General features: G+C 44.4%; 1 protein-coding gene across 4 annotated transcripts; it reads right to left on the bottom strand.

Annotated features, from left to right (window-relative positions):
* Nucleotides 1–3,909: 3,909 nt before the first annotated feature.
* Nucleotides 3,910–13,788, bottom strand: GIMAP1 (GTPase, IMAP family member 1; the record flags this gene model as incomplete). 4 transcript variants are annotated; one of them, XM_079786248.1, is made up of 4 exons in its annotated part: nt 3,910–5,081; nt 5,765–5,813; nt 12,993–13,015; nt 13,760–13,788. In XM_079786248.1, the coding sequence occupies 3 exons, from the start codon at nt 13,005–13,007 to the stop codon at nt 4,216–4,218; spliced, it is 930 nt and encodes a 309-aa protein (XP_079642374.1). In that variant the 3' UTR covers nt 3,910–4,215. The 4 variants fall into 4 exon arrangements, with proteins under 4 accessions (XP_079642374.1, XP_079642373.1, XP_079642375.1 ...); XM_079786247.1 differs by having other exon boundaries at nt 13,704–13,762; XM_079786249.1 differs by lacking the exons at nt 12,993–13,015; nt 13,760–13,788 and adding an exon at nt 13,704–13,726.
* Nucleotides 13,789–22,644: the final 8,856 nt, after the last annotated feature.

Here is a 22,644-nt window from a genome sequence, read left to right as displayed (position 1 = left end):
GTCTCTGTGCCGCCGGTGTCCTCCCTGGAGTGTTTGTGGAGGCAGTGGGGTTTTGCCATCTAAGAATGCCCAGAAGGGCAGCCCCTTGGAAGACCTGCAGGATCTAACTGTCCCTATTTCACTCACACACACAGGCACACACGTCCACACACTCCGCTATTGCTCCCTCACTCTCTCTCACACACTCTCTCTCCCTACCTTCTTGCTGGTCACCATCTTAAAACGCCTTTCCCCAATTTCTGATGACCATTTAGGGAGTCATGACGCTACTAATAGGGCAGTGCAGAAGATATTGCTGTTACCTTTCCATTATGGAGTTCTAGCTTAATTCCATTGGGAGCTCTGATGAGCTTGGCCTGGGAAGGGATGGCTTTTGCTCAAAAACTAAGGTAGGTCCTGACAGTGGTGCAGCTGGAGGTTGTCAGCTAAGTGTGGAATAAACCAAATTTTCTTTTCTACTTTTGCCTTTTTATGCTGTAGATTAGATTCCTAGAAGGATACTAACTATTCAAAGTGACTCAAGCCAAAATAAAATCTGAATATACCTATAAAAGGAAAGAGGTTAAATTAAAATAAAAACCTACAACCAAAGAAAAGCCCAGTACCAGATGGCTTCACTGGTGAAATCATTAAACATGTAAGGAATTAACAGCAATACATTGCAAACACTTTAAAAAACCCGGTGAGGAGGAAGTACTTTCCCATTCATTTCATGAGGTCAGGATCCTTCAAAGATATTACAAGAAAAAAACAACACTATGGACCAATATCCTTTATGAATATAGTAATAAAAATCCTTACCAAAATAGTAGCAAATTGAATTGGCAACTTATAAATACAAGTATGTAAGTGAGAAGTATGTACCATATGTAAGTATAGATATCTGGGATTTATACTATAGTTTACTTATTGAATTGCATCCTAATATGTGATATGTCCAAGGCCCTCAATGTATAATTTGTCAGTTTAGTGTCCCCCACTCCTTGGTGACTTGCTGAAATTGGTGCAAACTATCATTACACAGCATGGAAGACTCCACAGTCCTCCCCTCTGTTTCTAAGGGTTCACCTTCCTTTCCCTCAGCCTCTCCTGCCTCCTCATTCCTGTGACAGTGTGCACTGTTTCTACCTCAGCCTGTGACTCTGAAAGCCCCAAACGCACCATTTTAACTGTTTCTTAAAAAAACAAACACTGGTATTTATGCAGAACTATTCATACCATTTCTTTCTTTTTCAGTTTCAGAAACCTTACTGTAGACGCTGCAGAGTACAAGAATCAGCACACAGACTTCCTCTCTCATTTTGATGACTCTCTTCTCTTTGCTCCAAAGGTCTTTCCAATATGGTTTCCTTGCTGGGCTCTTCAGTTTTGTTAGACTGTCCAGCTTTGGTTTAAAAAACAATAAATCAAAATGCCTTATTCTCCAACCTCCCCACTTTATATTGAAAGGCAGGAAAAGTCAATTTAACAATTTTTTTAAATTTATCACATATTTGGAATATTGGATACATTATAGACCAGTGATGGGCAACCTTTTGAGCTTGGTGTGTTAAACTTCGCCAAAAAACTGAGCATAACTCGGGTAGTGTGTCACTTTGAGGAAAAAACTAACTCCAAGACTCTAGTTGCAAATGTTTCATCCTCAGGAGGAGCAAATGTTTCATCCTCGGCATGCGGCCGCCTCAGCGGCAGCATGTCATCAGAAATGGCTACGCGTGTCAGTGCTGACACGCGTGTCATAGGTTCGCCATCACTGTTATAGACAAATATCAAGTGTGGACCAAAAAACATTCATGTTACCCCCATCAGATTTAAAAGAAGACATATTTGTGCTTATTTCTGGTATCCATTTGTTTTCTTTGACTATTTAAAAGACTCCATTCAAATCTCCTAGCTGTGGGAAAAGGGCTGTTTCCTTTTGAATTTTCTCCAACTGGTTTTTCTAGCTGTTTACCTTCTGCTGCCTGTTATTTCAGTTGTCTGATTGCTTCCTGTTTCTTTTTCATTCTTGATTTTCTTTCTCTGTCCCACAGTCTCATAATGTTGGCTGAGAAAAGCGGTTTTGTGCTGTGCTTCCTGTTTTGCAGCTTTTGGCCTCATCCTCCTTTGTTTTCTAGGTGACTGGGTTTGAGATTGGCTTATACTCTGCCCTTGTGGTTTCACACTCTGGGTGGCTTCTGGTGTGGCTTGAGACCAGACATTTGTTTGTTGCTCAGAGTTTTGGAGTTTTAAAGGTCGTTCGAATATGGGTTCCTCACTGGGCACTTCACTAAAAACTGCTGGATAAGTGAGGAAGTCCATTAGAAATACTGTGTGAAAATTTCTGCAGGGAAAAGCCACCATAATGAAGAACCTTGTACCTGTTATTAACACACTAGAGGCCCGGAGCACGAAATTCAAGAAGGGGTGTGTGTTCCTCAGCCCAGCCTGCACCCTCTCCAATCTGGGACTCCTTGAGGGCAGTCGGACAACCCTCTCACAATCTAGGACTGCTGGCTCCAAACTGCTCGCCTGCCTGCCTGCCTGATTGCCTCTAACCAATTCTGCCTGCCAACCTGATCACCCCCTAACCACTCCTCTGCCAGCCTGATCAACGCCTAACTGATCCTCTGTTGGCCCGAGTGCACCTAACTGCCCTCCCCTGTCAGCCTGGTCACCTCTAACTGCCCTCCCCTGCTGGCCTGGACACCCCTAATTGGTCTGGATGGCAGCCATAGTGGGGTGTGCCTGTCCCCTGGAATCCCTGGGTCCTCCTTCCTACATTCCCAACCACCTCAAGCACCACCCTTGGGGGTTCTTTGAGCTCCATTCCTACCAAACCAAAAAGCAATAATCAAGATGCACAGTTTCATTGCTCACACTAGACACTTTGCTATTCTTTTCTTTTCATTTATTTTCATCAGTGACCATCTCCTTCATCATCAAGAGTTTTCTTGCAAAAATATATTGACAAATGGACCAAACCAAAATCAAGATTCTCTATCAGTGCCTCTGCTGGGATCTGTGCAGAACCCTTGGACTACAATGCCCTTAGCAGCCGGTGGAACACCATGTTTCAGCATTTGGCGCTGGCATTCCTCTTCGTGTTCCCAGTGGTTTCTGGGCAGGGCTTGTGGGCCTCTTGTTCCAATATGTTCTCAGATATTGCATTTGTTTTTCCCTGTTACATGTCTTGTTAGTGATGGGAAGTTATCAAGGATCTGGGAATCTCTGAGGAGGCACCGGGTGGAGGATACTGTAGGGAAGAGATCTGGAATTACCCAGCAGTATTGAGTTTGTATATGAAGGTGGAGATGCTGGGACAGAGAAAGTGTGGGTGGACAGGTGAACCATGCTAACCTGGCTCATTTTACCTGGGTCAGAGAGTGGACTCCCCCAGGTCTGCACGGGACTCTTTTCCCCACCTTGTACCACCAATACTTAGTTCACAATGACCTGTTTGCCTTTTCTTTTGAGATTGAAATAAAAATTTCCAAATCTCCTAATTTTTTTTATTTACCCCTGAGTTGAAAAGCATACTCTCACCCTATGAGTGTATCAGCCAGTGAGAAAACTCCTCTTTGGAAGTACACTTTCCACAGTGCCTCAATGGCTCCTAGAGACTCAAGTCTCTGGTTAAAGTTTTCTTGGACTTATAGAAGACTCTGCATTCACACTGTGAAGGGGTCTGAATGGAGACGGAGGGGGAGGTGTTCCTTCCTGGGACAGACGGACAGTTCAGTGTCTTGTCTTCTTGTCACCCCAATGTGTGTGTGCATTTGGGTGCGTGGTTTTTGCAGAAGGGAATGACAGAGCAGTGTCTGTTCAATGGTCATATAAGGCAGATGAACAAACATCTACAAATATTGATTTCTTTTAACACACAACCAAAGCTTTATTCATGCAATTCAAATTGAAATAAATGGGTCTGGACTGAGGCTTTGTGCTGGCTCTGGTCCTTGGTCCCCTGGGGCGACCAGGGATGATACCAGGACTTGGGACAGCAGCCTGAGGTCAGTGGAAAACAGGCAAGGGCAACACTTGTTGGGCTCCAGTAAGAACAGCTCAGGGAGGGCCAGGTCCCATGGGCAGGTTTGGGGGGAGATGGGAGCGGGCAGGATTTTTGTCTTTGGATTGGTAAGTTACTGCCAGTGAGGGACACAAGGAAAACCTGTGGGCCTCGGAGGCACGGACACCAGGGGAGAATGGTTCCAAGTCCTATTTAGATACACTCTGTCACTCAGGACGGACCTCGTCCACGGCCTGGGACCAGTGTCTGGAGAGCAGTACCCAAAGCAGGAACAGGATGCCCAGTAGTGTGGCTGTGCGCAGCTTCCAAGCCTTCACCCACCCACACAGTCGGCCCAGCAGCCCTCGCCTTTGTCGCCCCCACACGCGGCCTGCCAGCCTCTCTGCCACCCGTCTCAGCTGCTCCTCGGGGCTGGAGAAGGCCAGCTCCTGCGCCAGGCGATACACGTCGTTGGAGTAGGGAGCATCCTCGTGTTCCCGCACCAGGCGCTCCACCAGCTTTAGCAGCTCCTGCACCTGGGCCTCCAGTTCCCCACCCATCGCCCGGTTGTCGAAGGCACACACACGGCTCCCGCACTCGGCCACCAGAGCCCGCAGTGCACGGTTGTCCGTGTCGCGCACGAACTCCTGCAGCGAGCCGCCAGCCAGGTCCTCCTTGCGCGTGAACAGCACGATGGTGCGCTTCACCACGTTGTCTCCAAAAAGGTCCTTGAGCGCGCTCACAGCCTGCTGGTCCTGCGCAGTGAAGCGGCCCAGCTGAGTCACCAGGAGCAGCGCATGGGGCCCAGGAGCCGACAGCAAGTAGCAGCGGGCTCGCTCCTGGCACCCCGGGTCTGTCTTGGGGACCAGGGAGCTAAAAAGGTCCGGGGTGTCCATGACTTCCAAGTGCCACCTGCCCCATTTTCGACTCCCCACTTTGCAGGTTCTGGTCACCGAGGTGGCTGCTAGTCTGGAGACGAAGTGCCTGTAGCCCAGGATGCTGTTCCCGGTGGCGCTCTTCCCAGCCCCTGTCTTCCCCACCAGGATGAGCCTCAGCCTGGACTCCTGCAGGGCCTGCGTGGTGTCTCCAGAACCTGGAGGACAAGTCATCTGTGAGCTTCCAAATCTTAAAGCAACGTATCCTGGTTGCCTGGACCCTGGTGCCCTTGGAAGAAGAACAGGGCCTCAACTCTGCTTTTCCAACCAAAGCCTTACTGAACTCAGGAGGATCTTCACCAAGTATCCCTGTCACCCTGGCTACACCATATTCATCTGTAGATGCTCAACATCTGGAGGGCCTTTCTCTAGGGGATCCCCTTCATCATTCCAGACATGACCTCACCTCCATTATCCCTGGTGGTCCACACCCTGCAGAGCTGTCCTTATTTGAGGCTTCAGTGGCCTCTGCCATACTTCTCCCAGATTCCAGCCCAGGGAAGATGGGCAGGAAGGGGCAGTAGCCTGGGGGTGAAGGGCTATCTGGAGTCCCAGACATTCTGGGTTTGACTCACAGTCCCACCATTGGCCAGCTGTGCCATCTTGGAAGGTACTTTAAGTGTTAAACCTTTGTTCAAAAATGGGAATAATAGTACGGAGTTTCTTCTGGGGTATTGAGAGGATTGGATGAGATCACCTCCTTCCTTCTATCTCAGGGCTCTTGCTTTTTCACTCCAGACACCTCAGCGAGCCTTTTGGGGTTTTCTGTTCAGTTGCTTTCATTCTGTTCATTTCCCAGAACTCACCCCTGGGGGCAAGTATGCAGTGCACGTATTCTTACCATAGGCACTTTCTTCATCTCTTGCCATCTTCCGTCCTCCCATGCTTACCTGAAAGAGTCCCAAACACAATTTGTTCATTCATTCATTCCTTAAATAGGTATAACAACCTATATTGTGTCTGGCAAAATCCAAAGACTTAGTGACACAACAGTGACAAAATTGTGGTTCCCGTTTCCCCTGAATGTCAGAATAGAGGGAAGAACTTTGGAAGGTCCTGGGCTGGGTTTGGACTGATACTGTGAGAGGGTTTGATGACCTTGGTTTTGCCTTTTCAGGGATGTCAAATGCAAAGGGTAGAGGGGAGATTGTAACACTCTATGTCAGTGAGAAAATTTTAGATATTAAAATTTCCAGTTAATTCTATGTTAGTGACCAAAGCTGTAGATACTAAGTCTTTTTAGGAGATTCAGCAACCGGTGGAGACTTTGGAAAACCATGAGAACTGGAAAATTTGGCAGAGACAAGGGAACACTTAGGGTGGTTCTCTTAGAAGAGAAGAGAATTGGAATTTTTGATAAGAAAGAGAATTGGAATTTTTGTTTTGGAAATTGGAGAAAAAAACCTATGTCCCAGGTGTTCTGCAGCCTCTGACTCTGCTCTGGGAAGTCCACTCACTGTCCTGTCTCAATGTGTCTAAATATGTTCAGTGTCCCGGAGAGACTGGGACACTCTCCTCCAATTCCTGACATTCTGCCCCCAAGCTAAGGCTTCTCCAAGTAAAGTGGCTCCACCAAATCAGTCATCATTTAACACAATCAAACACTCTGTGCTCACCAAGTCCCTGTGCACAGTGCAGTCTGTCCTCAGTCTGCCTCTCCAGCCTCAGGACAATGAAACCCCTCAATCACATGCTCCCCAGAGCGGAAACCGGCCTTTCCCAGCTGCCTTGTGCTCTCAGACCTATGACTGTTCAGCCTCCATGACACTTTTTCTGAGTCCTGTCTGTGCTTCTCCTTCCATTTATATTTACATCTCTTCACCTTGTCTACCTGGTTACCACAGGTGACTGTATTCTCTCCAGTTGGCACCGCACAAGAAGAAGCAAAGGATGAGGCAGGCTGAATACCTTGTCTCTGGCCAAAGGACTTAGATGATGGGCTGGCCTGGTCCTCAATCCAAAGGTGTTTGTGTATCTGCAGGAACTCCCCACACTACCAAAGACTTAAGTAATGCCCTCCCCGCCCTTCCCTGGAAATAAACGCAATCCCATGACTGACACCAGAGCAGAAATAGAGAAAGAGCCACAGAGATAGTGCAAGGACGAAATATAGCTAATGCAAGGAGTTCTGGCCATAGGAGATGAGAAGGTACAGGGAACTCACAGTATTATAGGATTCCAGGGAAGGAGGAATAGGGAAACTGAGACAGTTAAGTTAAAACAAGGCCAAAGAGTGTAGGCAATTTACATCCAGCTTATAACCAACAAAACATTATCTTTCCCAGCCAAGAATACAAGAGCAAATGGTTAAAAAACCTCCCTAATGAGAGAATGCAGAAAGGGAGGGGGAAAGGGAAAATGGATGAAAGGGCAGTTTTACACTGTAAGCAGAGAAGCCAGCATTCTCAAGGTTTGGCAAGATAAAGTTGCCAGGCACTTCATATGAATTCTGGGGAGTCCAAAACAAAGTAAAAACAGGAACATTGAGAATTAATCTGTACCAAAAGTAGTTAGCAGAGGAATTTAGTCAACAGGTGGGTATATAACACCTCACACCCCCACCCAAATTGCTCTTCAGATTATTTGAGTGTTCTTCTGTGCTTCATAAGCCAGATTTATAGGTTTGCTCTTTCAATAAAGATGCATGCTTTAACAAATTGGCTTTTCAGAACGCAGTCAAAGTCTCTTGCATAAATTCATTCATATGAGGAGACAAGGATCAAGATTGGGAACAGCCCTCTTCCATTGACTCAGGGGGCTGTCCAGTAACACCACTCTGGTGTCTTAGAGAGGTGCCTTTAACAAGAGTACTTGTGGGTAAGCCCTTTAGAACTTCCCAAAGAATTTGGAATGGGATTTAGAAAGTTTCAGAGAGCAAAATCTGGGGTCACAAACACATACTGTTATAGAGGAATGGAAAACACATAGGATCATATATGTAAAACCTCCAAGAGACCTGGTCTATTCACTTAGTCCAGGATTTCCTGAACATCCTGTTTTTGGGAATTTCCTTCTTTTTGGTCAGCACCTCCACAACAGCTTGCATGACATGGTTGTGGATGAACCACATAGTCAGCCAACCTGAGAGGAGACTCCATCCATGAATGGGACAATAATATTTAAGACCGAACTGCAACAGGAGAACCCAAATAACTCAAGTTAGTGGCTATCCTAGAACACCCTGCTCAGAAGATCTAAGAGACCGCACCACTGGGTCTCACAAAACACCTGCTACATAAGACCACCCCCAAAATTCAAGGAGGCATAGCAGTTTGATCTAATACATAGAAACAAATACAAAATGGGGAGACAAAGAAACAACTCCCAAATGAAAGAAAAGGAGGCATCACCAGAAGAGGAACTAAATGAAATGGAGGCAAGCAATTTTTCAGATAAATAATTTAGAGTAATGGTAATAAGGATGCTCAAACAATTCAGTAAGAGCTACAAGAAAATTAATATGAATAATAAAGAAGTTAATGAGAATATTAAGGGACTTAATGAGAGCTATACCAACATGAAAAGAAAGGTTGAAAGAATAAATAAGAATCAATTGGATTCAGTAACAACATAGCTGAAATAAAGAACACCATGGGAGGATTAAACAATAGACTAAAAAAATCTGAGGACTAAATCAGTGAATTAGCAGACAAGGTAGAAAAAACACCCATTCAGAGCACCAAATAAAAAAAATTTAAAAAGCAGGAGGAGAGTTTAAGGGAACTTTAGGACAACATGAAACAACAACAACAATAAAATCCACATAATAGGGATGCCAGAAGGAGAAAAGGCTGAGCAAGCAATAGAAAACCTGTTTGTAGAAATAATGATAGAAAACTTCCCTGACTTAGGGAATAAAAAGTCACACAACCCAGGGAGCACAGAGAGTCCCAATAAAGATGAACCCAAAAAGACTCAACCAAGACACATCAAAATTAAAATGGCAACATTAAAGATGAATAAAGAATCTTAAAGATTTCAAGAGAGACAGAAAGTTACCTATAAGGGAACTCCCATTAGACTATCAGCTTATTTCTCAATAGAAACTTTTAAGGCCAGAAGGGAGTGTCATGAAGTATACAAAGTAATGAAAAGTAAGGGACTGAATCCAAGACTACTCTATCCAGCAAGGCTATCACTCAAACTTGAAGTTGAAAATTAGGAGTTTTGCAGATAAAAAAAGGCTAATGGAGTTTATTATTGCCAAACCAGCAATGCAAGAAATGTTAAAGGGACTGTTGTAAAAAGAAGAACTAGAAAGGGAAAAAGGAACACAGACATAAAGAATAAAAATAGCAACAAACGAGTACCTATCAATAATAACATTAAATGTAAATAGATTAAATGCTCCAATAAAAAGACACAGGGTAGCTGAATGGAGAAGAAAACAAGATATATATACTAACTACAAGAGACCTACCTCAGAATAAAGGACTCACACAGACTGAAAATGAAGGGATAAAAAATTTTTTCAGGCCAATGGAAAAAAATAAAAAGCTGGGGTAGCAATACTCATATTGGACAAAATAGACTTCAAAGTGAAGGCCATAACAAGAGATAAGGAAGGCCACTTCATAATACTGAAGGGATATATACAACAAGAAGATATTACTCTGATAAACATGTATGCACCCAATGTAGGACCACCTAAATATACAATAAAACTTCTGGAGGACTTAAAAGGAGAGATCAACAGCAATGCAATCATAGTAGGGGACTTTAATACTCCAATCACTTTATAGATCTTCTAGCAAAAAAACCAATAAAGAAATAACGATCCTAAATTACACACTAGTTTATATGGAATTAATTGACATTTCAGAACATTTCACCAAAGCTATGGAATATACATTCTTCTTAAGTGCACATGGGGCATTTTCAATGATAGATCACATGTTTGGACACAAGCTAAATTTCTACAAATTCAAGAAGATTAAAATCATGCCAAGCATCTTCTCAGATCACAATGTCATAAAATTAGAAATCAGCTACAATAAAAACACTAAAAAACATTCAAGCACATGGAGGCTAAATAGTATGCTGTTAAACAATGAATAGGTTACCAAATTAATTAAAGAAGAAATTAAAAAAAACCATCCTGGAAACAAATGAAAATGAACATACAACAACTCCAAATCTATGAGACTCAGCAAAAGCAGTCCTGAGAGAGAAGTTCATAGCACTACAGGCATACCTCAAAAAATAAGAAAAACTTCTAAAAAGTTATCTAACCCAACAACTTAAATAATTAGAAAAAGAACAACAAGAAAAACCCAGAGTAAGTAGAAGGGAGAAAATAATAAAAATCAGAGCAGAAATAAATGACATAGAGACAAAACAAAATAAAACAAACAAACAAACAAAAAAATACAAAAGATCAATAAAACCAAGAGCTAGTTATTTTGGAAGAATAAATAAGATGGATGAATTTCTAGCCAGACTCACCAGGAAACAAAAAGAGAGAACTCAAACAAAATCAGAAATGAAGTAGGCAAAGAAACAACTGACGCCACAGAAATACAAAGGATCATAAAAAAAATACTATGAATGAATGGGTAACCTGGATGAAATGGACATATTCTTAAAAAAGATAATATTCCAAAAATCAATCAGGAAGAATCAGAAAACCTGAATAGTGTGATAACTACTGATGAAATTGAATCAGTAATAATAAAAAATACCTTTCAGCAAACAAAAGCTCTGGTCCAGACTGGGCTTCACAGGGGAGTTTTACCAAACATTCAAAGAAGAAATAACACCTATCCTCCACAAATTATTCTAAAAAATTCAAAAGACAGGAACACTTTCAAGCTCTTTCTATGAGACAGTATTATCCTAATTCCAAAACCAAATAAAGACACTACAAAGAAAATTACAAGCCAATATCCCTGATGAACAAGGACGCTAAAATCTTCAACTAAATATTAGCAAATCAGATCCAGCAATACATTAAAAGGATCGTACACCATGACCAAGTGGGATTTATTCTGGGGATGTAAGGCTAATGCAGTATTTGCAAATCAATAAATGTGATATCTCACATATACAAATTACAAGACAAAAAGCACATGATCATATCAATTGATGCAGAAAAGGCATTTGACAAAATTCAACACTTTTTTTTAATCAAAACTGTCAGCAAGTGGGAATAGAGGGATCATACCTCAACATAATAAAAACCAGATATTACAAAGCAGCAGCCACCACCATACTCAAGGGGCAAAAACTAACACCATTTCCTCTATCCAACAAGGCTATCATTCAAAATTGAAATTGAAATTATTTGTCATCTGCAAATAATGACAGTTTGACTATAGCTAAGACTTCCAGTACTATGTTGAACAAAAGTAGCAAAAGTGGGCATCCCTATCTTGAATAGGAACTAGTCTTAGCTATAGTGATCAGACAAGAAGAACAAGTAAAAGGCATCCAAATTGGAAAGGAGAAAGTCAAACTGTCATTATTTGCAGATGACATGATATTGTACATAGAAAACCCTAGACTCCATCAACATACTACTAGATTTAATAAATGAATTTGGCAACATAGCGAGCATACAAAATTAATGCAGAAATCAATGCCATTTTTATACATCAATAAGAAACTCTCAGAAAAAGAAACTAAAAAAACAATCCCTTTTACCCTTACAAGAAAAAAATTAAGATACTTAGGAAAGAATTTAACCAAGGTGGTAAAAGACCTGTACTCAGGAAACTATAGAACATTGAAAAAAGAGATAAAGGTATAAACAAGAGGAAGAATATACCATGATCATGGATTGGTAGAATCAACATAATTAAAATGTCCATAGTACTCAAAGCAATTTATAGGCTCAATGTAATCCCTATTAAAATACCAATGAAATATCTTTCAGATCTAGAACAAACACTCATAGAATTTATATGGAACCAAAAAATACCCCTGAATAGCACAGCCATCTTGAGAAAGAAGAACAAAGTTGGAGGAGTCACAATACCAGATATCAAGTTATACTACAAAGCCACTGTGCTCACGACAGCCTGGATCTGGCACAAGAACAGACATATAGACCAATGAAACAGAACAGAGACTCCAGAAATTGACCCACGCCACTATTCTCAGTTAATATTTGAAAAAGGAGGCAAGAGCATACAATAGAGTAAAGATAGTCTCTTCAATAAATGGTGTTGGGAATATTGGACAGATACATGCAAAAAATGAAACTAGACCACCAATTTACACCATACACAAGAATAAACTCAAAATGGATAACAGACTTAAATGTAAGAGGTGAAACCATAAAAACCTTAGAAGAAACCATAGGCAGCAAAATCTCAGACATCTCTCATAGCAACCTGTTTACCAATACATCTTCTAGGACAATGGAAACTAAGGAGAAAATAAACAAATGGGACTATGTCAAAATAAAAAGCTTCTGCACAGAAAAAGAAGCCATCAACAAAATGACAAGAGAGCCCATGGGGAACAGATTTGCCAATAATACATTCGATAAGAGGTTAATCTCCAAAATATAAAAGGATCTCATACAACTTAACAAAAGGAAGACAAAGAATCCAACTAAAAAATGGGCAAAGGACCTAAATAGATAGATCTACAAAGTGGACCTACAGATGGCCAAGAGATATAGAAAAAAATGCTCAAAGTCACTAATCATCCAAGAGAAGCAAATCAAAATGACAATGAGCTATCACCTCACACCTGTCAGAATGGTTATCATCAACAAATGACAAGTGTTGGCAAGGATGTGGAGAAAAGGGAACCCTTTTATACTGCTAGTGGGAATGCAGATTGGTACATCCACTGTGGCAAATGGTATGGAGATTCCTCAAAAAATTAAAAATGGAACTCCCATTTGACCCAGTGATCTTACTTCTAGGAATATATCTTAATAAATCAGAAACACTAATTAGAAAGAATATATGCACCCCTATGTTCATAGCAGTTTGATTTACAATAGCTAAGATATGGAAATAGCCCAACTGCCTATCAGAAGATGAGTGGATAAAAAAAACTGTGGTACATTTACACAATAGATTACTACGCAGTTATAAAAAAGAAAGAACTCTTACCTGTTGCAACAGCATAGATGGACCTGGAAAGTATTATGGTAAGGGAAATAAGCCAGTCAGTGAAAGATAAGTATCACTTGATCTCACTCATATGTGGAATCTAATGAACAAAATATTTTCAGAGACATAGAAAGGTGGAACAGACTGTTGGACCTCAGAGGGAAGGTGGGGGAGGGTGGGTGGGTGAGAGGAGATCAACCAAACCACTTGTATGCATGGACACAGACAATAGGGTGGTGAAGGCCTGGGGTGGAGGGCAGAGGTGGACTAGAAGAGGTCATTGGGGGAGTAAAGGGGACATATGTAATACTTTTAACAATAAAGATAAAATAAAAAGAAAGAAATCTCTTTGCTTTGCCAGATATGCAGGTGAGGAGTGTTCTAAAGCCTGTTTGGCCCCTGGAGGAGAGTGAGCAGACTCCTTTCTTCCTTGTTAGGGAAGTACATTAGGAGAGGGCTTAATCTGAGCAAGAAGGTGGGCATCCAGGGTGGAGGAGATGCTTGCCACTGCTTCTGAAGCTGCTGTGTATGAAACTCAGGCATTCTTACACACCTGGGAGTATGGAGTTACTCTTTCTAGATCCCACTCCCTTTCCTGGTACCTAGTAGAACGGAGGTGCTCACTCAGCTAGCTTCTTGCAGGCACTGAATTCTTTCTGGTCCTCACAGCTCCTACTTTGCTGCTGGCTCCCTTTCCCTGCTGGTACTCACCTTTCCTGCAGAATCAGTGACAGGCTCTGAGGCTGGCCCAGAAGACCCTGACTTACCGCTGTTCTCTGGTTGTGAGTGCAGCAGGCTCTTCCTCCCAGCACATGGGGAAGTGTCCTGCCTCTTAGAACTCAGGCAGGAAGCCCAGGGAGGGGGGCCCAAGGGTGACAACTTAAAGAGACAGGAACATTCACCACTGAGGCAGTGGGATGGGCAGTTTCCACTGGGAAACACAGCTTTGGACTGCAGTGATGTTCTCAGAAGGTCCCTGTGACACCAGCACTTGTCCCTTCAGGGGCTATCACCTCAGAGGAGAAGAGCATTTTAGATTTCTGAGGCCTTTTTTCACTTCTAGCCTTCATCACGAATCTTAACTGCTTTTACCTTTTAGGTCTTTTCCTATAAAATGGCCTCTTGAGAGCTTCCTTCCCTGGGACAGTGCCACCAAGGTGGTCCTGGTGCCAGGAATCACCTGCAAAGTCTCCTGGTTCTCAAAGGAAAGAAAGGCCTTTTCACTGTTAAAAATGGGAGAATAGGGATAGGATGAAAACTATCCTTCAGGGCTTACTCTAGCCATCTCTGTAGGTCTCTCCCCACAGAGGGTCATGAAAAAGGTAAGGAAAATAGCCAGTCACTACATGGAGGGTTGAGGCTACAATAGGATTATGCTGTTAGGGGGCCTGACCTAGTTAGGTCATTATTAAGGATGTGACCATGCCTAGCTCACGCATACTCTGGAGTTGACTTTGCCTATATACAGAGAGGAGTTACACTTAATGTGAAGCTAATGGGCTCGGGTCTGATTTCCACTGATTTTTGCAAGCTCCTTATCTCTAGTGAAGAATTCAACTCCCACTGAACTCCACCTGTTTTTTCACCATCGGCTTTATTGAGATATAATTCACATGTAACATTGTGTTGATTTGACTCATTTATATATTTGCAAAAATTATCACTGTCATCGTGTTTGCTAACACTTGCACCATGTCCCATAATAACTATTTCTCTCTGTCCTGAGAATGTTATAGGCACCTCTCACTGACATCAGAGAGGTGTTACTGAACAGCCCCCTGAGTCAGGGAATTTATATGAGAGATCTTGACTATATTGTGAAAAGCCAATTTATTAAAGCAATTAAAGCATGCACCTTTATTAAAGAAGCAAAGCAAGCAAACCTATACATCTGGTTTATGAAGCACAGAAGGGCTCTCAAATAATTTGAAGAGCAAGTTGGGTGGAGGTCTGAGGCATTAATATACCCTCCTGTGTATAGGTCTCAAAATTCCTCTGCTGAATATTTTGGTACAGATTAATTGTCAAGGTCCTTTAAAATTTTTTGTTGTTGTGGCCTTCCCAAAATTCAGGAGAAGAACCTTGCAACTTTATCTTGCCAAGCCTTTGAGACTGCTGGCTCTTTGTTTAGGGAGTAAAATGGCCCTTTTTCCCTTTCCCTTTTCCCAGTCCCTTTCTACATTCTCTCATTGGGGAGATTTTTAAACCATTTTCTGTGTCCTTGGCTGGGGAAGATAATGGTTTGTTAGTTACAAGGTGGATGTAAATTGCCCACTGTTTGGCCTTGTTTTAACTTTCCTGTATCAGTTTCCTATTCCTCCGGCCCTGGAATCCTGTAACATTTTTCCCCCCTCAGAGACTTCCATACCTAGAATCTTTCTGGGTTGATGAGGGAGGAAGGTCATCTTCCTTAACTACTTCATGCTGTTAAGGGTGTTGACCCTGCCTCATTAGGGTATGGAAGCCTCTTCCTGTCTGATATCAAGAAGACACGGGAATGGCATTTGAGACTGGAACAGAGAGGCTGTTTGTCGATTTTTCTAAAGTAGGGATGGGCTGGAATTCTTGAAGCAACAGTATCTGGACATGGAGTTGCTGTTTCCTAGAAGTTACAAATTTGACAAGAAGGTTTGTGGACAATTATATTAGTGCCCAGCCATTATATTACTTATCTGTAACAGGTTTTTGTTTCATGAAGAAGAGCTTGAGGCCCTAGCTGATTTGGCTTAGTGCAGTGGTCAGCAAACTGCGACTCGCGAGCCACATGCGGCTCTTTGGCCCCTTGAGTGTGGCTCTTAGGCCAGCTTAGGAGTACCCTAATCCTATCTAATAATAGACAAATATGCAAATTGACCATACCTCCTACACACCCACAAGCCACGCCCACCATCCAATCAGAGCGAGTATGCAAATTAACCCAAACCAAGATGGCTACAGCCACAGAGAGCAAGGTTTCCTAGGTAACAGAGGAACCCAAGCTTTCTGCCAGCCGTTGCAGGCCTAAGCCTCCACTCAAGCTACAAAGTTTCAATTATAGAAGGTAAACAAATTCAAACAAATGGCGGCAGAATGGAGCTTGAGAGAGCAGGCCAGGGTTGCCCGCGGCAACAGGGGAAGCAAAGCTTTCTGCACACCCTGGCCGGGCCCATCCGCTTAAGTTTCAATTATAACCCCAACACAAATGGCTGCTGGCCTCAGAGGGAGCCCCAGGCTTGGCTCCCTTGAGGGGTCCCAGATTGGAGAGGGTACAGGCTGGGCTGAGGGACAACCCCCCTCCGTGCACGAATTTCGTGCACCGGGCCTCTAGTCCTATATAATAAAAGAGTAATATGCAAATTGACCCTAACTCAGCTACACCCACAAGCCACGCCCACAAAGCATGCCCACAAGCCAAACAGAGTGAGTATGCAAATTAACCCAACCAAGATGGCTACAGCCACAGAAAAACTAGGAGGGAGGCTTGGGTTTCCCTGGTAACAAAGGAAGCCAAGCTTTCCGTGTGCTGTTGCAGGCCTAAGCCTCCACTCAAGGCTACAAAGTTTCAAATGTAGAAGGTAAACAAATCTAAACAGAAATGGCAGCAGCCACTGAGCTGGAAAGAGTGGGAGGCTTGGGTTTCCTCCACAATTGAGGAAGCAAAGCTTCTGCAGCCCTGGCTGGCCTAGGCCTCTGCTCCAGGCTACAAAGTTTCAATTGTAGAAGGTAAATAAATTCCAGATACCAGGGCCTCTGCTTGGGTCACCAGGGGGCATGGCCGGCCTGCAAACCACCACAGGCCCTTAACCCAGTCCGCCCCATTCCCCAAGGGAGCCCCCACCCTGATCCGGGACACCCTTCAGAGCAAACCAGCTGGCCCCCACCCTTGCACCAGGCCTCTATCCTATCTAATAAAAGAGTGATATGCAGATTGGCCATCACTCCAACACACAATATAGCTGCCCCCATGTGGTCAAAGATCCTGCCCCCATGTGGACACAAGATGGCCACCACAATATGGCCAGCAGGGGAGGGCAGTTGGGAGGGACCAGGCCTGCAAGGAGGGAAGTTGGGGGTGATAAAGCCTGCAGGGGAGGGCAGTTAGGGGTAACCAGGCCAGCAGAGGAGGGAAGTTGGGGGTGAACGGGCCTGCAGGGAAGGGCAGTTGGGTGGGACCCAGGCCTGCAGGGAAGAGCAGTTGGGGGAGACCAGGTCTGCAGGGGAGGGCAGTTAGGGGTGACCAGGCCTAAATAGGAGGGAAGTTAGGGGCAAAGATGCTGGCAGGGGAGCAGTTAGGCATCAATCAGGCTGGCAGGGAAGTGGTTAGTGGGTGATCAGGCTGGCAGGCAGAAGAGGTTAGGGGCAATCAGGAAGGCAGGCAGGCGAGCGATTGGGAGCCAGCAGTCCTGGATTGTGAGAGGGATGTCCGGCTGCCCGTTTAGGCCCGATCCCACCAGGATCGGGCCTAAACGGGCAGCGGGACATCCCTTGAGGGGTCCCAGATTGGAAAGGGTGCAGGCTGGCCTGAGGGATAACCCCCCTCCCCCCTCCCCACTCCTATGCACGAATTTCATGCACCAGGCCTCTAGTTAAGTTAATAACAATATACCTACCTATATAGTTTAAGTTTAAAAAATTTGGCTCTCAAAAGAAATTTCAATCATTGTACTGTTGATATTTGGCTCTGTTGATTAATGAGTTTGCTGACCACTGGCTTAGTGGATAGAGTGTCAGCATGTTGATCCAAGTATCCTGGGTTTGATTCTGGTCAAGGGCTCATCATACCTTGGTTGCAGGCTCCTCCCTGGCCCGGCCCTGGTAGGGGCATGTGCAGGAGGCAACCAATCAATGTCTTTCTCTCACATCCATGTTTCTCTCTGTCTTTCCCTCTTTCTTCCACTCTCCATAAAAATCAATAGAAAAATATCTTTCATTGAGGATTAACCGCCCCCCCCCCAAAAAAAAAAAGAGCAACTTGAGGTCCTTGATGGGTTCACAAGAACAGGTCCCAGGTTGAGGTTCCTGTGGGAACTTATAAGAAACAGATTTAGTTTGAGAGAAGAAACCTTGTAACTTTTCCTTTAGGTGTAGTGTTTATTTTCATGACACCTATGGGTAACGTAGACACCTAGTACTTTGAGGTTTTTGTCATAGCTTAGCTAGAGTCCTTTTTCCCTAGCTATATGTGTCTAGTGGTTTCTTTCCTTTTGTCCTTATTTGTTTTATTTGATACTAGGGGCCCGGTGCACGAAATTCGTGCACTGGGGTTGGGGGTCCCTCAGCCCAATCTGTCCCCTCTCACATACTGGGTGCCCTCAGGGGATGTCCTACTGATGGCTTAGGCCCGCTCCCCACGCTCCTTTGTGGGAGGCAACCGGGCTGATCAGGGGAAGGCACCAGCCCCATCACCCTGCTGCTGCAGCCACTGCCAGTCACCACAGCCACCAAGGTGTTTTCATCAACACGGACTCCAGTCCCTTCACCAAGAAAAAAATGACAACTTTCTTTAGGCATTTTCAAGATGTGTCTTTCATAGGACATGCATTTTTTTTTAATCCTCACCTGAGGGTATGTTCCCATTGATTTTTAGAGTGTGGAAGAGAGAGGGAGAGACAGAAACATCAATGTGACCTCTCAAAGTGTCATCAATGTGACACTTTGATTGGTTGCCTCCTGTATGAGCTCTGACCATGGGCACCATGCTGGGGGGCATGCAGGGACCCCTGTGCCGCATGCAGCAGTGGCTGCCGGGGGTCTCCCCACACCCCAGAGGCCAGCAGCCAGCCCCCCATCATGTGCGCCAGGCTGGGGGCGTGGACCCAAACTGCCTCTTGGTGCTGGAGCATTCCCAAGCGGCTGGGGGCACTATGGTGACACGGGATATTCCTGCCCCACCCTGCTCCCAGCCCCTTGGCGCCTGCACCTATAGGCTCAAAGTGACCAGGGGGCGTTCTGGGACCCCTGCCACTCAGGACCTAAGCAAGGGCCTACAGGCTCGGACTGGCCTGGGTCCTGAGGATGTTTGCAGGACCCAGCCTCTTGGCGCCTGCACCCTTAGGCTCCAAGTGGCCAGGGGGCATTCTGGGCCCCTGCTGCTCAGGACCTAAGCGCGGGCCTACAGGCTCTGAGCGGCTTGGGTCTAGAGGATGTTTCCCAGACCCCAGACCTCTGCAAGTGTTTGGGGGCAGGAACATTCCCGCGTTGCTATGGCTCCCAGTGGCCAGGGGGCGTTCTGGGGCCCCTGCCGCTCAGGACCTAAGTGCGGGCCTACAGGTTCTGAGCGGCCTGGGTCCAGAGGATGTTTACAGGACCCAGGCTGCTCAGCGCCTGCATATGCAAATTAACCGCCGTCTTGTTCGCTCTGATTGGCTGTGGGCTAGTGGAGGTGCGGTCAATTTGCATGTTTGTCTATTATTAGGTTAGATACCTCATTAGGGTTCTGATTTAGGATTGTATCTCCCCTATCTGTATATGTGATGTTGACTATGATGGCCAATTATTTTATTAGCATAAGCCCTTATATCTTCTATTATGTGTTATTTTTCATCTATAGTGTAGCAGTGGAAGAGAACAATTTGTAAATTTCTCTGTTAAGTTGTAAGTCAATGTTAAGTGACTAAAACCATGTGTGAATTTGCTAGAGTTCTCAGAAAACCAACCAAGTTTTTCTTTGTAAAAGGCCATTGTAGAGTGGCTTGTGTAGTAGGTGTCCTTATTATAAGTAGTCCCACTTATTTACTTTTGCTTTTGGTGTCAAATTCAAACAATCACTGCCAAGACCAATGTAAAAAAGCTTACCCCCTTTATGTTTTCTTCTAGTAATTTTATGGTTTTGGGCCATATGTTCAAATCTTAATCCATTTGGAGTTGATTTTTATGTATGGTGTCAGATTGGAGTCCAATGTCATTATTTTGCACATGGCTATTTAATTTTGTTATAAATTAATTGACCGTTTATTTCTGGGGTCTTTGGTTTTTTTTTTTCTATTGATCTATGTGTCTGTTTTTACGGCAATGCCACACTGTTTGGATTAGTGCAGGTTTGTAATATAGTTTGAAATTAGGATGTGTGATGTCTCCATCTTGGTTATTCTTTCTTAAGTTATTCAGGATCTTTTGTGTCACTATAGAAATTTTAGGATTTTTTTTTCCAATTTCTGTGAAAAAATGCCACTGGAATTTTTTTTTTTCAATCCTCATCCGAGGATATTTCCCCCATTTATTTTTAGAGAGAGTGGAAGGGAGGGGGAGAGACACAGGGAGAGAAACATCAATGTGAGAGAGACGTATCAATTTGTTGCCTCCTGCACACCCCCCAACTGAGGTGGGGAATTGAACCTGCAACTGAGGTATGTGACCTTGACTGGAATCAAACCTGCAACCTTTCAGCCCATGAGCTGACACTCTAACCACTGGGCAAACCAGCTAGAGTGCCATTGTAATTTTGGTAGGAATTGTGTTGAATCTGTAGATCACTTTGAGTAGTATGAAAATTTGAAAAATATTAATTCTCCCAATCCATAAGAACAAAATATCTTTCCATTTATTTGTTTCTTCTTCAAGTTCTTTCATCATTATTTTATACTTTTCAATATATAAGTCTTTCAACTCCTTGGTTAAATTTACTCCTAGGTATTTTATTCTTTATGATGTTACTAGAGGCCGGGTGCATGCATTCATGCACGGATGGGGTCCCTCGGCATGGCCTGCGGGGATTGGGCTGAAACTGGCAGTCCAATGCCACCTGCCATTCCTGCCTGCCACTCCTGCTCATCCTGGCCCTGCTGCGCCTGCCGCAGGCTCACGCCCAGTCAGTCCTGATCGGGAGAGGCTAGCACTGCTGCAGCGGTGTTCGCCAGCTGTGTTCCCCAGCCGTGAGTCTGACATCTGGCGCCTGTCCTGAAGGGAGTGGGAGGGGGGCCAAGATGTCATCGGCCCTCCAGGCAGGTGGTGGAATGCCCTGGCCAGCCTGGAATCCAGATCCTTCCTGGTGATGTTTGCGCCAGTTGTCAGGAGCCACCTGGCAGCTGCTTTTATATTGTTTCTTCCTTGCGGAGCGTCTAGGGAGGGGACGCAGACATGGTGCCGAGGCGGACTTCCAAGAGGCTGGCAGTGCTGTTGGGATCGTGCTGGCAGTGCCTGTCCATCAGCGCCTGGCCTGTTCTCTGGAGATTGAACCTGCAGGACTACTGAGTGGCTGCTGTGGACTGGTGGGCCACCTGGACGGGTTGGTCAACTGAGGAGCACTCTCACTGTGGGAGCGCACTGACCACCAGGGGGCAGCTTCTGTGTTGAGTGTCTGCCCCCTGGTGGTTAGTGTGCATCATAGCAACCGCTCGACTGGTCATTCAGTCTTTTGGTCACTTAGGCTTTTATATGTATCCTATATAATAGAGAGGTAATATGGCCGAAACCAGTTTGGCTCAGTGGATAGAGCGTCGTCCTGTGGACTAAAATATCCCAGGTTCGATTCCGGTCAAGGGCATGTACCTTGGTTGTGGGCACATCCCCAGTGGGGATGCAGGAGGCAGCTGATTGATGTTTCTCTCTCATCGATATTTCTAGCTCTCTATCCCTCTCCCTTCCTCTCTGTAAAGAATCAATAAAATATAATTTTTTAAAAAAGAGGTAATATGCAAATTGATCACCACACCCTCACACAAGATGGCCACCCCCGTGTGGTCACAAGATGGCTGGCAGGGGAGGGCAGTTGTGGGCAATCAGACCAGCAGGGGAGGGCAGTTTTGGGTGACCAGGCCTTCATGGGAGGGCAGTTGGGGGCAATCAGGCCTGTAGGGGAGGGCAGTTGGGGGCAATCAGGCCAGTAGGGGAGGGCAGTTGGGGGCAATCAGGCTGACAGGGGAGCAATTAGGCATCGATCAGGCTGGCAGGGGATTGGTTAGGGGGTGATCAGGCTGGTAGGCAGTTAGGGGCTATCAGGCAGGCAGGCAGGCAGGCAGGCGAGCAGTTGGGAGCCAGTTGTCCTGGATTGTGAGAGGGATCCCAGATTGGAGAGGGTGCAGGCTGGGCTGAGGGACAAACTCCCCCCTCCCCGCATTGCATGAATTTTGTGCACTGGGCCTCTAGTAGATTATAAATAGGATTATTTTCTTAATTTCTTTTTCTGATAAACCACTATTAGTGTATGAAAAGCAAGTGATTTTTTAATATTTTCATATTGATTTTATGTTCTTCAAATTTACTGAATTTACTTTTCATTTCTCAGGTTCTTTTTTTTTTTTTCTGGAGGGGGTGGCAGAGTCTTTAAGATTTTCTGTAAATAAGATCATGCCATTTACAAATAAAGACAATTTTACTTTTTCTTTTCTGATTTGGATGTTTTTTATTTGTTTTTCATGCCCAGTTGCTCTGGCTAGGACTACCAGTACTACATTGGATAAGAGTGGTCATCTTTATATTTTTTCTTTCCTCTAAATATGATGTTTGCTGTAAGCTTGTCATATATGGCCTTTATTTTGATGTTAGTTGTGGGCTTGTCAGATATGAGCTTTATTATGTTGAGGTAACATTCCATTCTACTCTGGTTGTTCAGAGTTTTTATCATGAAAGCATTTGTCAAATGCTTTTTCTTTGTTTATCTTTCATATTGCTAATGTGGTGTATCACATGTACTGACTTATGGATGTCGACCCATTCTCATTTTTGAACAGTCTTT

This window comes from Cnephaeus nilssonii, assembly GCF_951640355.1.
Source record: "Cnephaeus nilssonii genome assembly, chromosome: 12".
Taxonomy (NCBI): domain Eukaryota; kingdom Metazoa; phylum Chordata; class Mammalia; order Chiroptera; family Vespertilionidae; genus Cnephaeus; species Cnephaeus nilssonii.
This window is presented reverse-complemented; position numbering and strand designations above follow the sequence as displayed.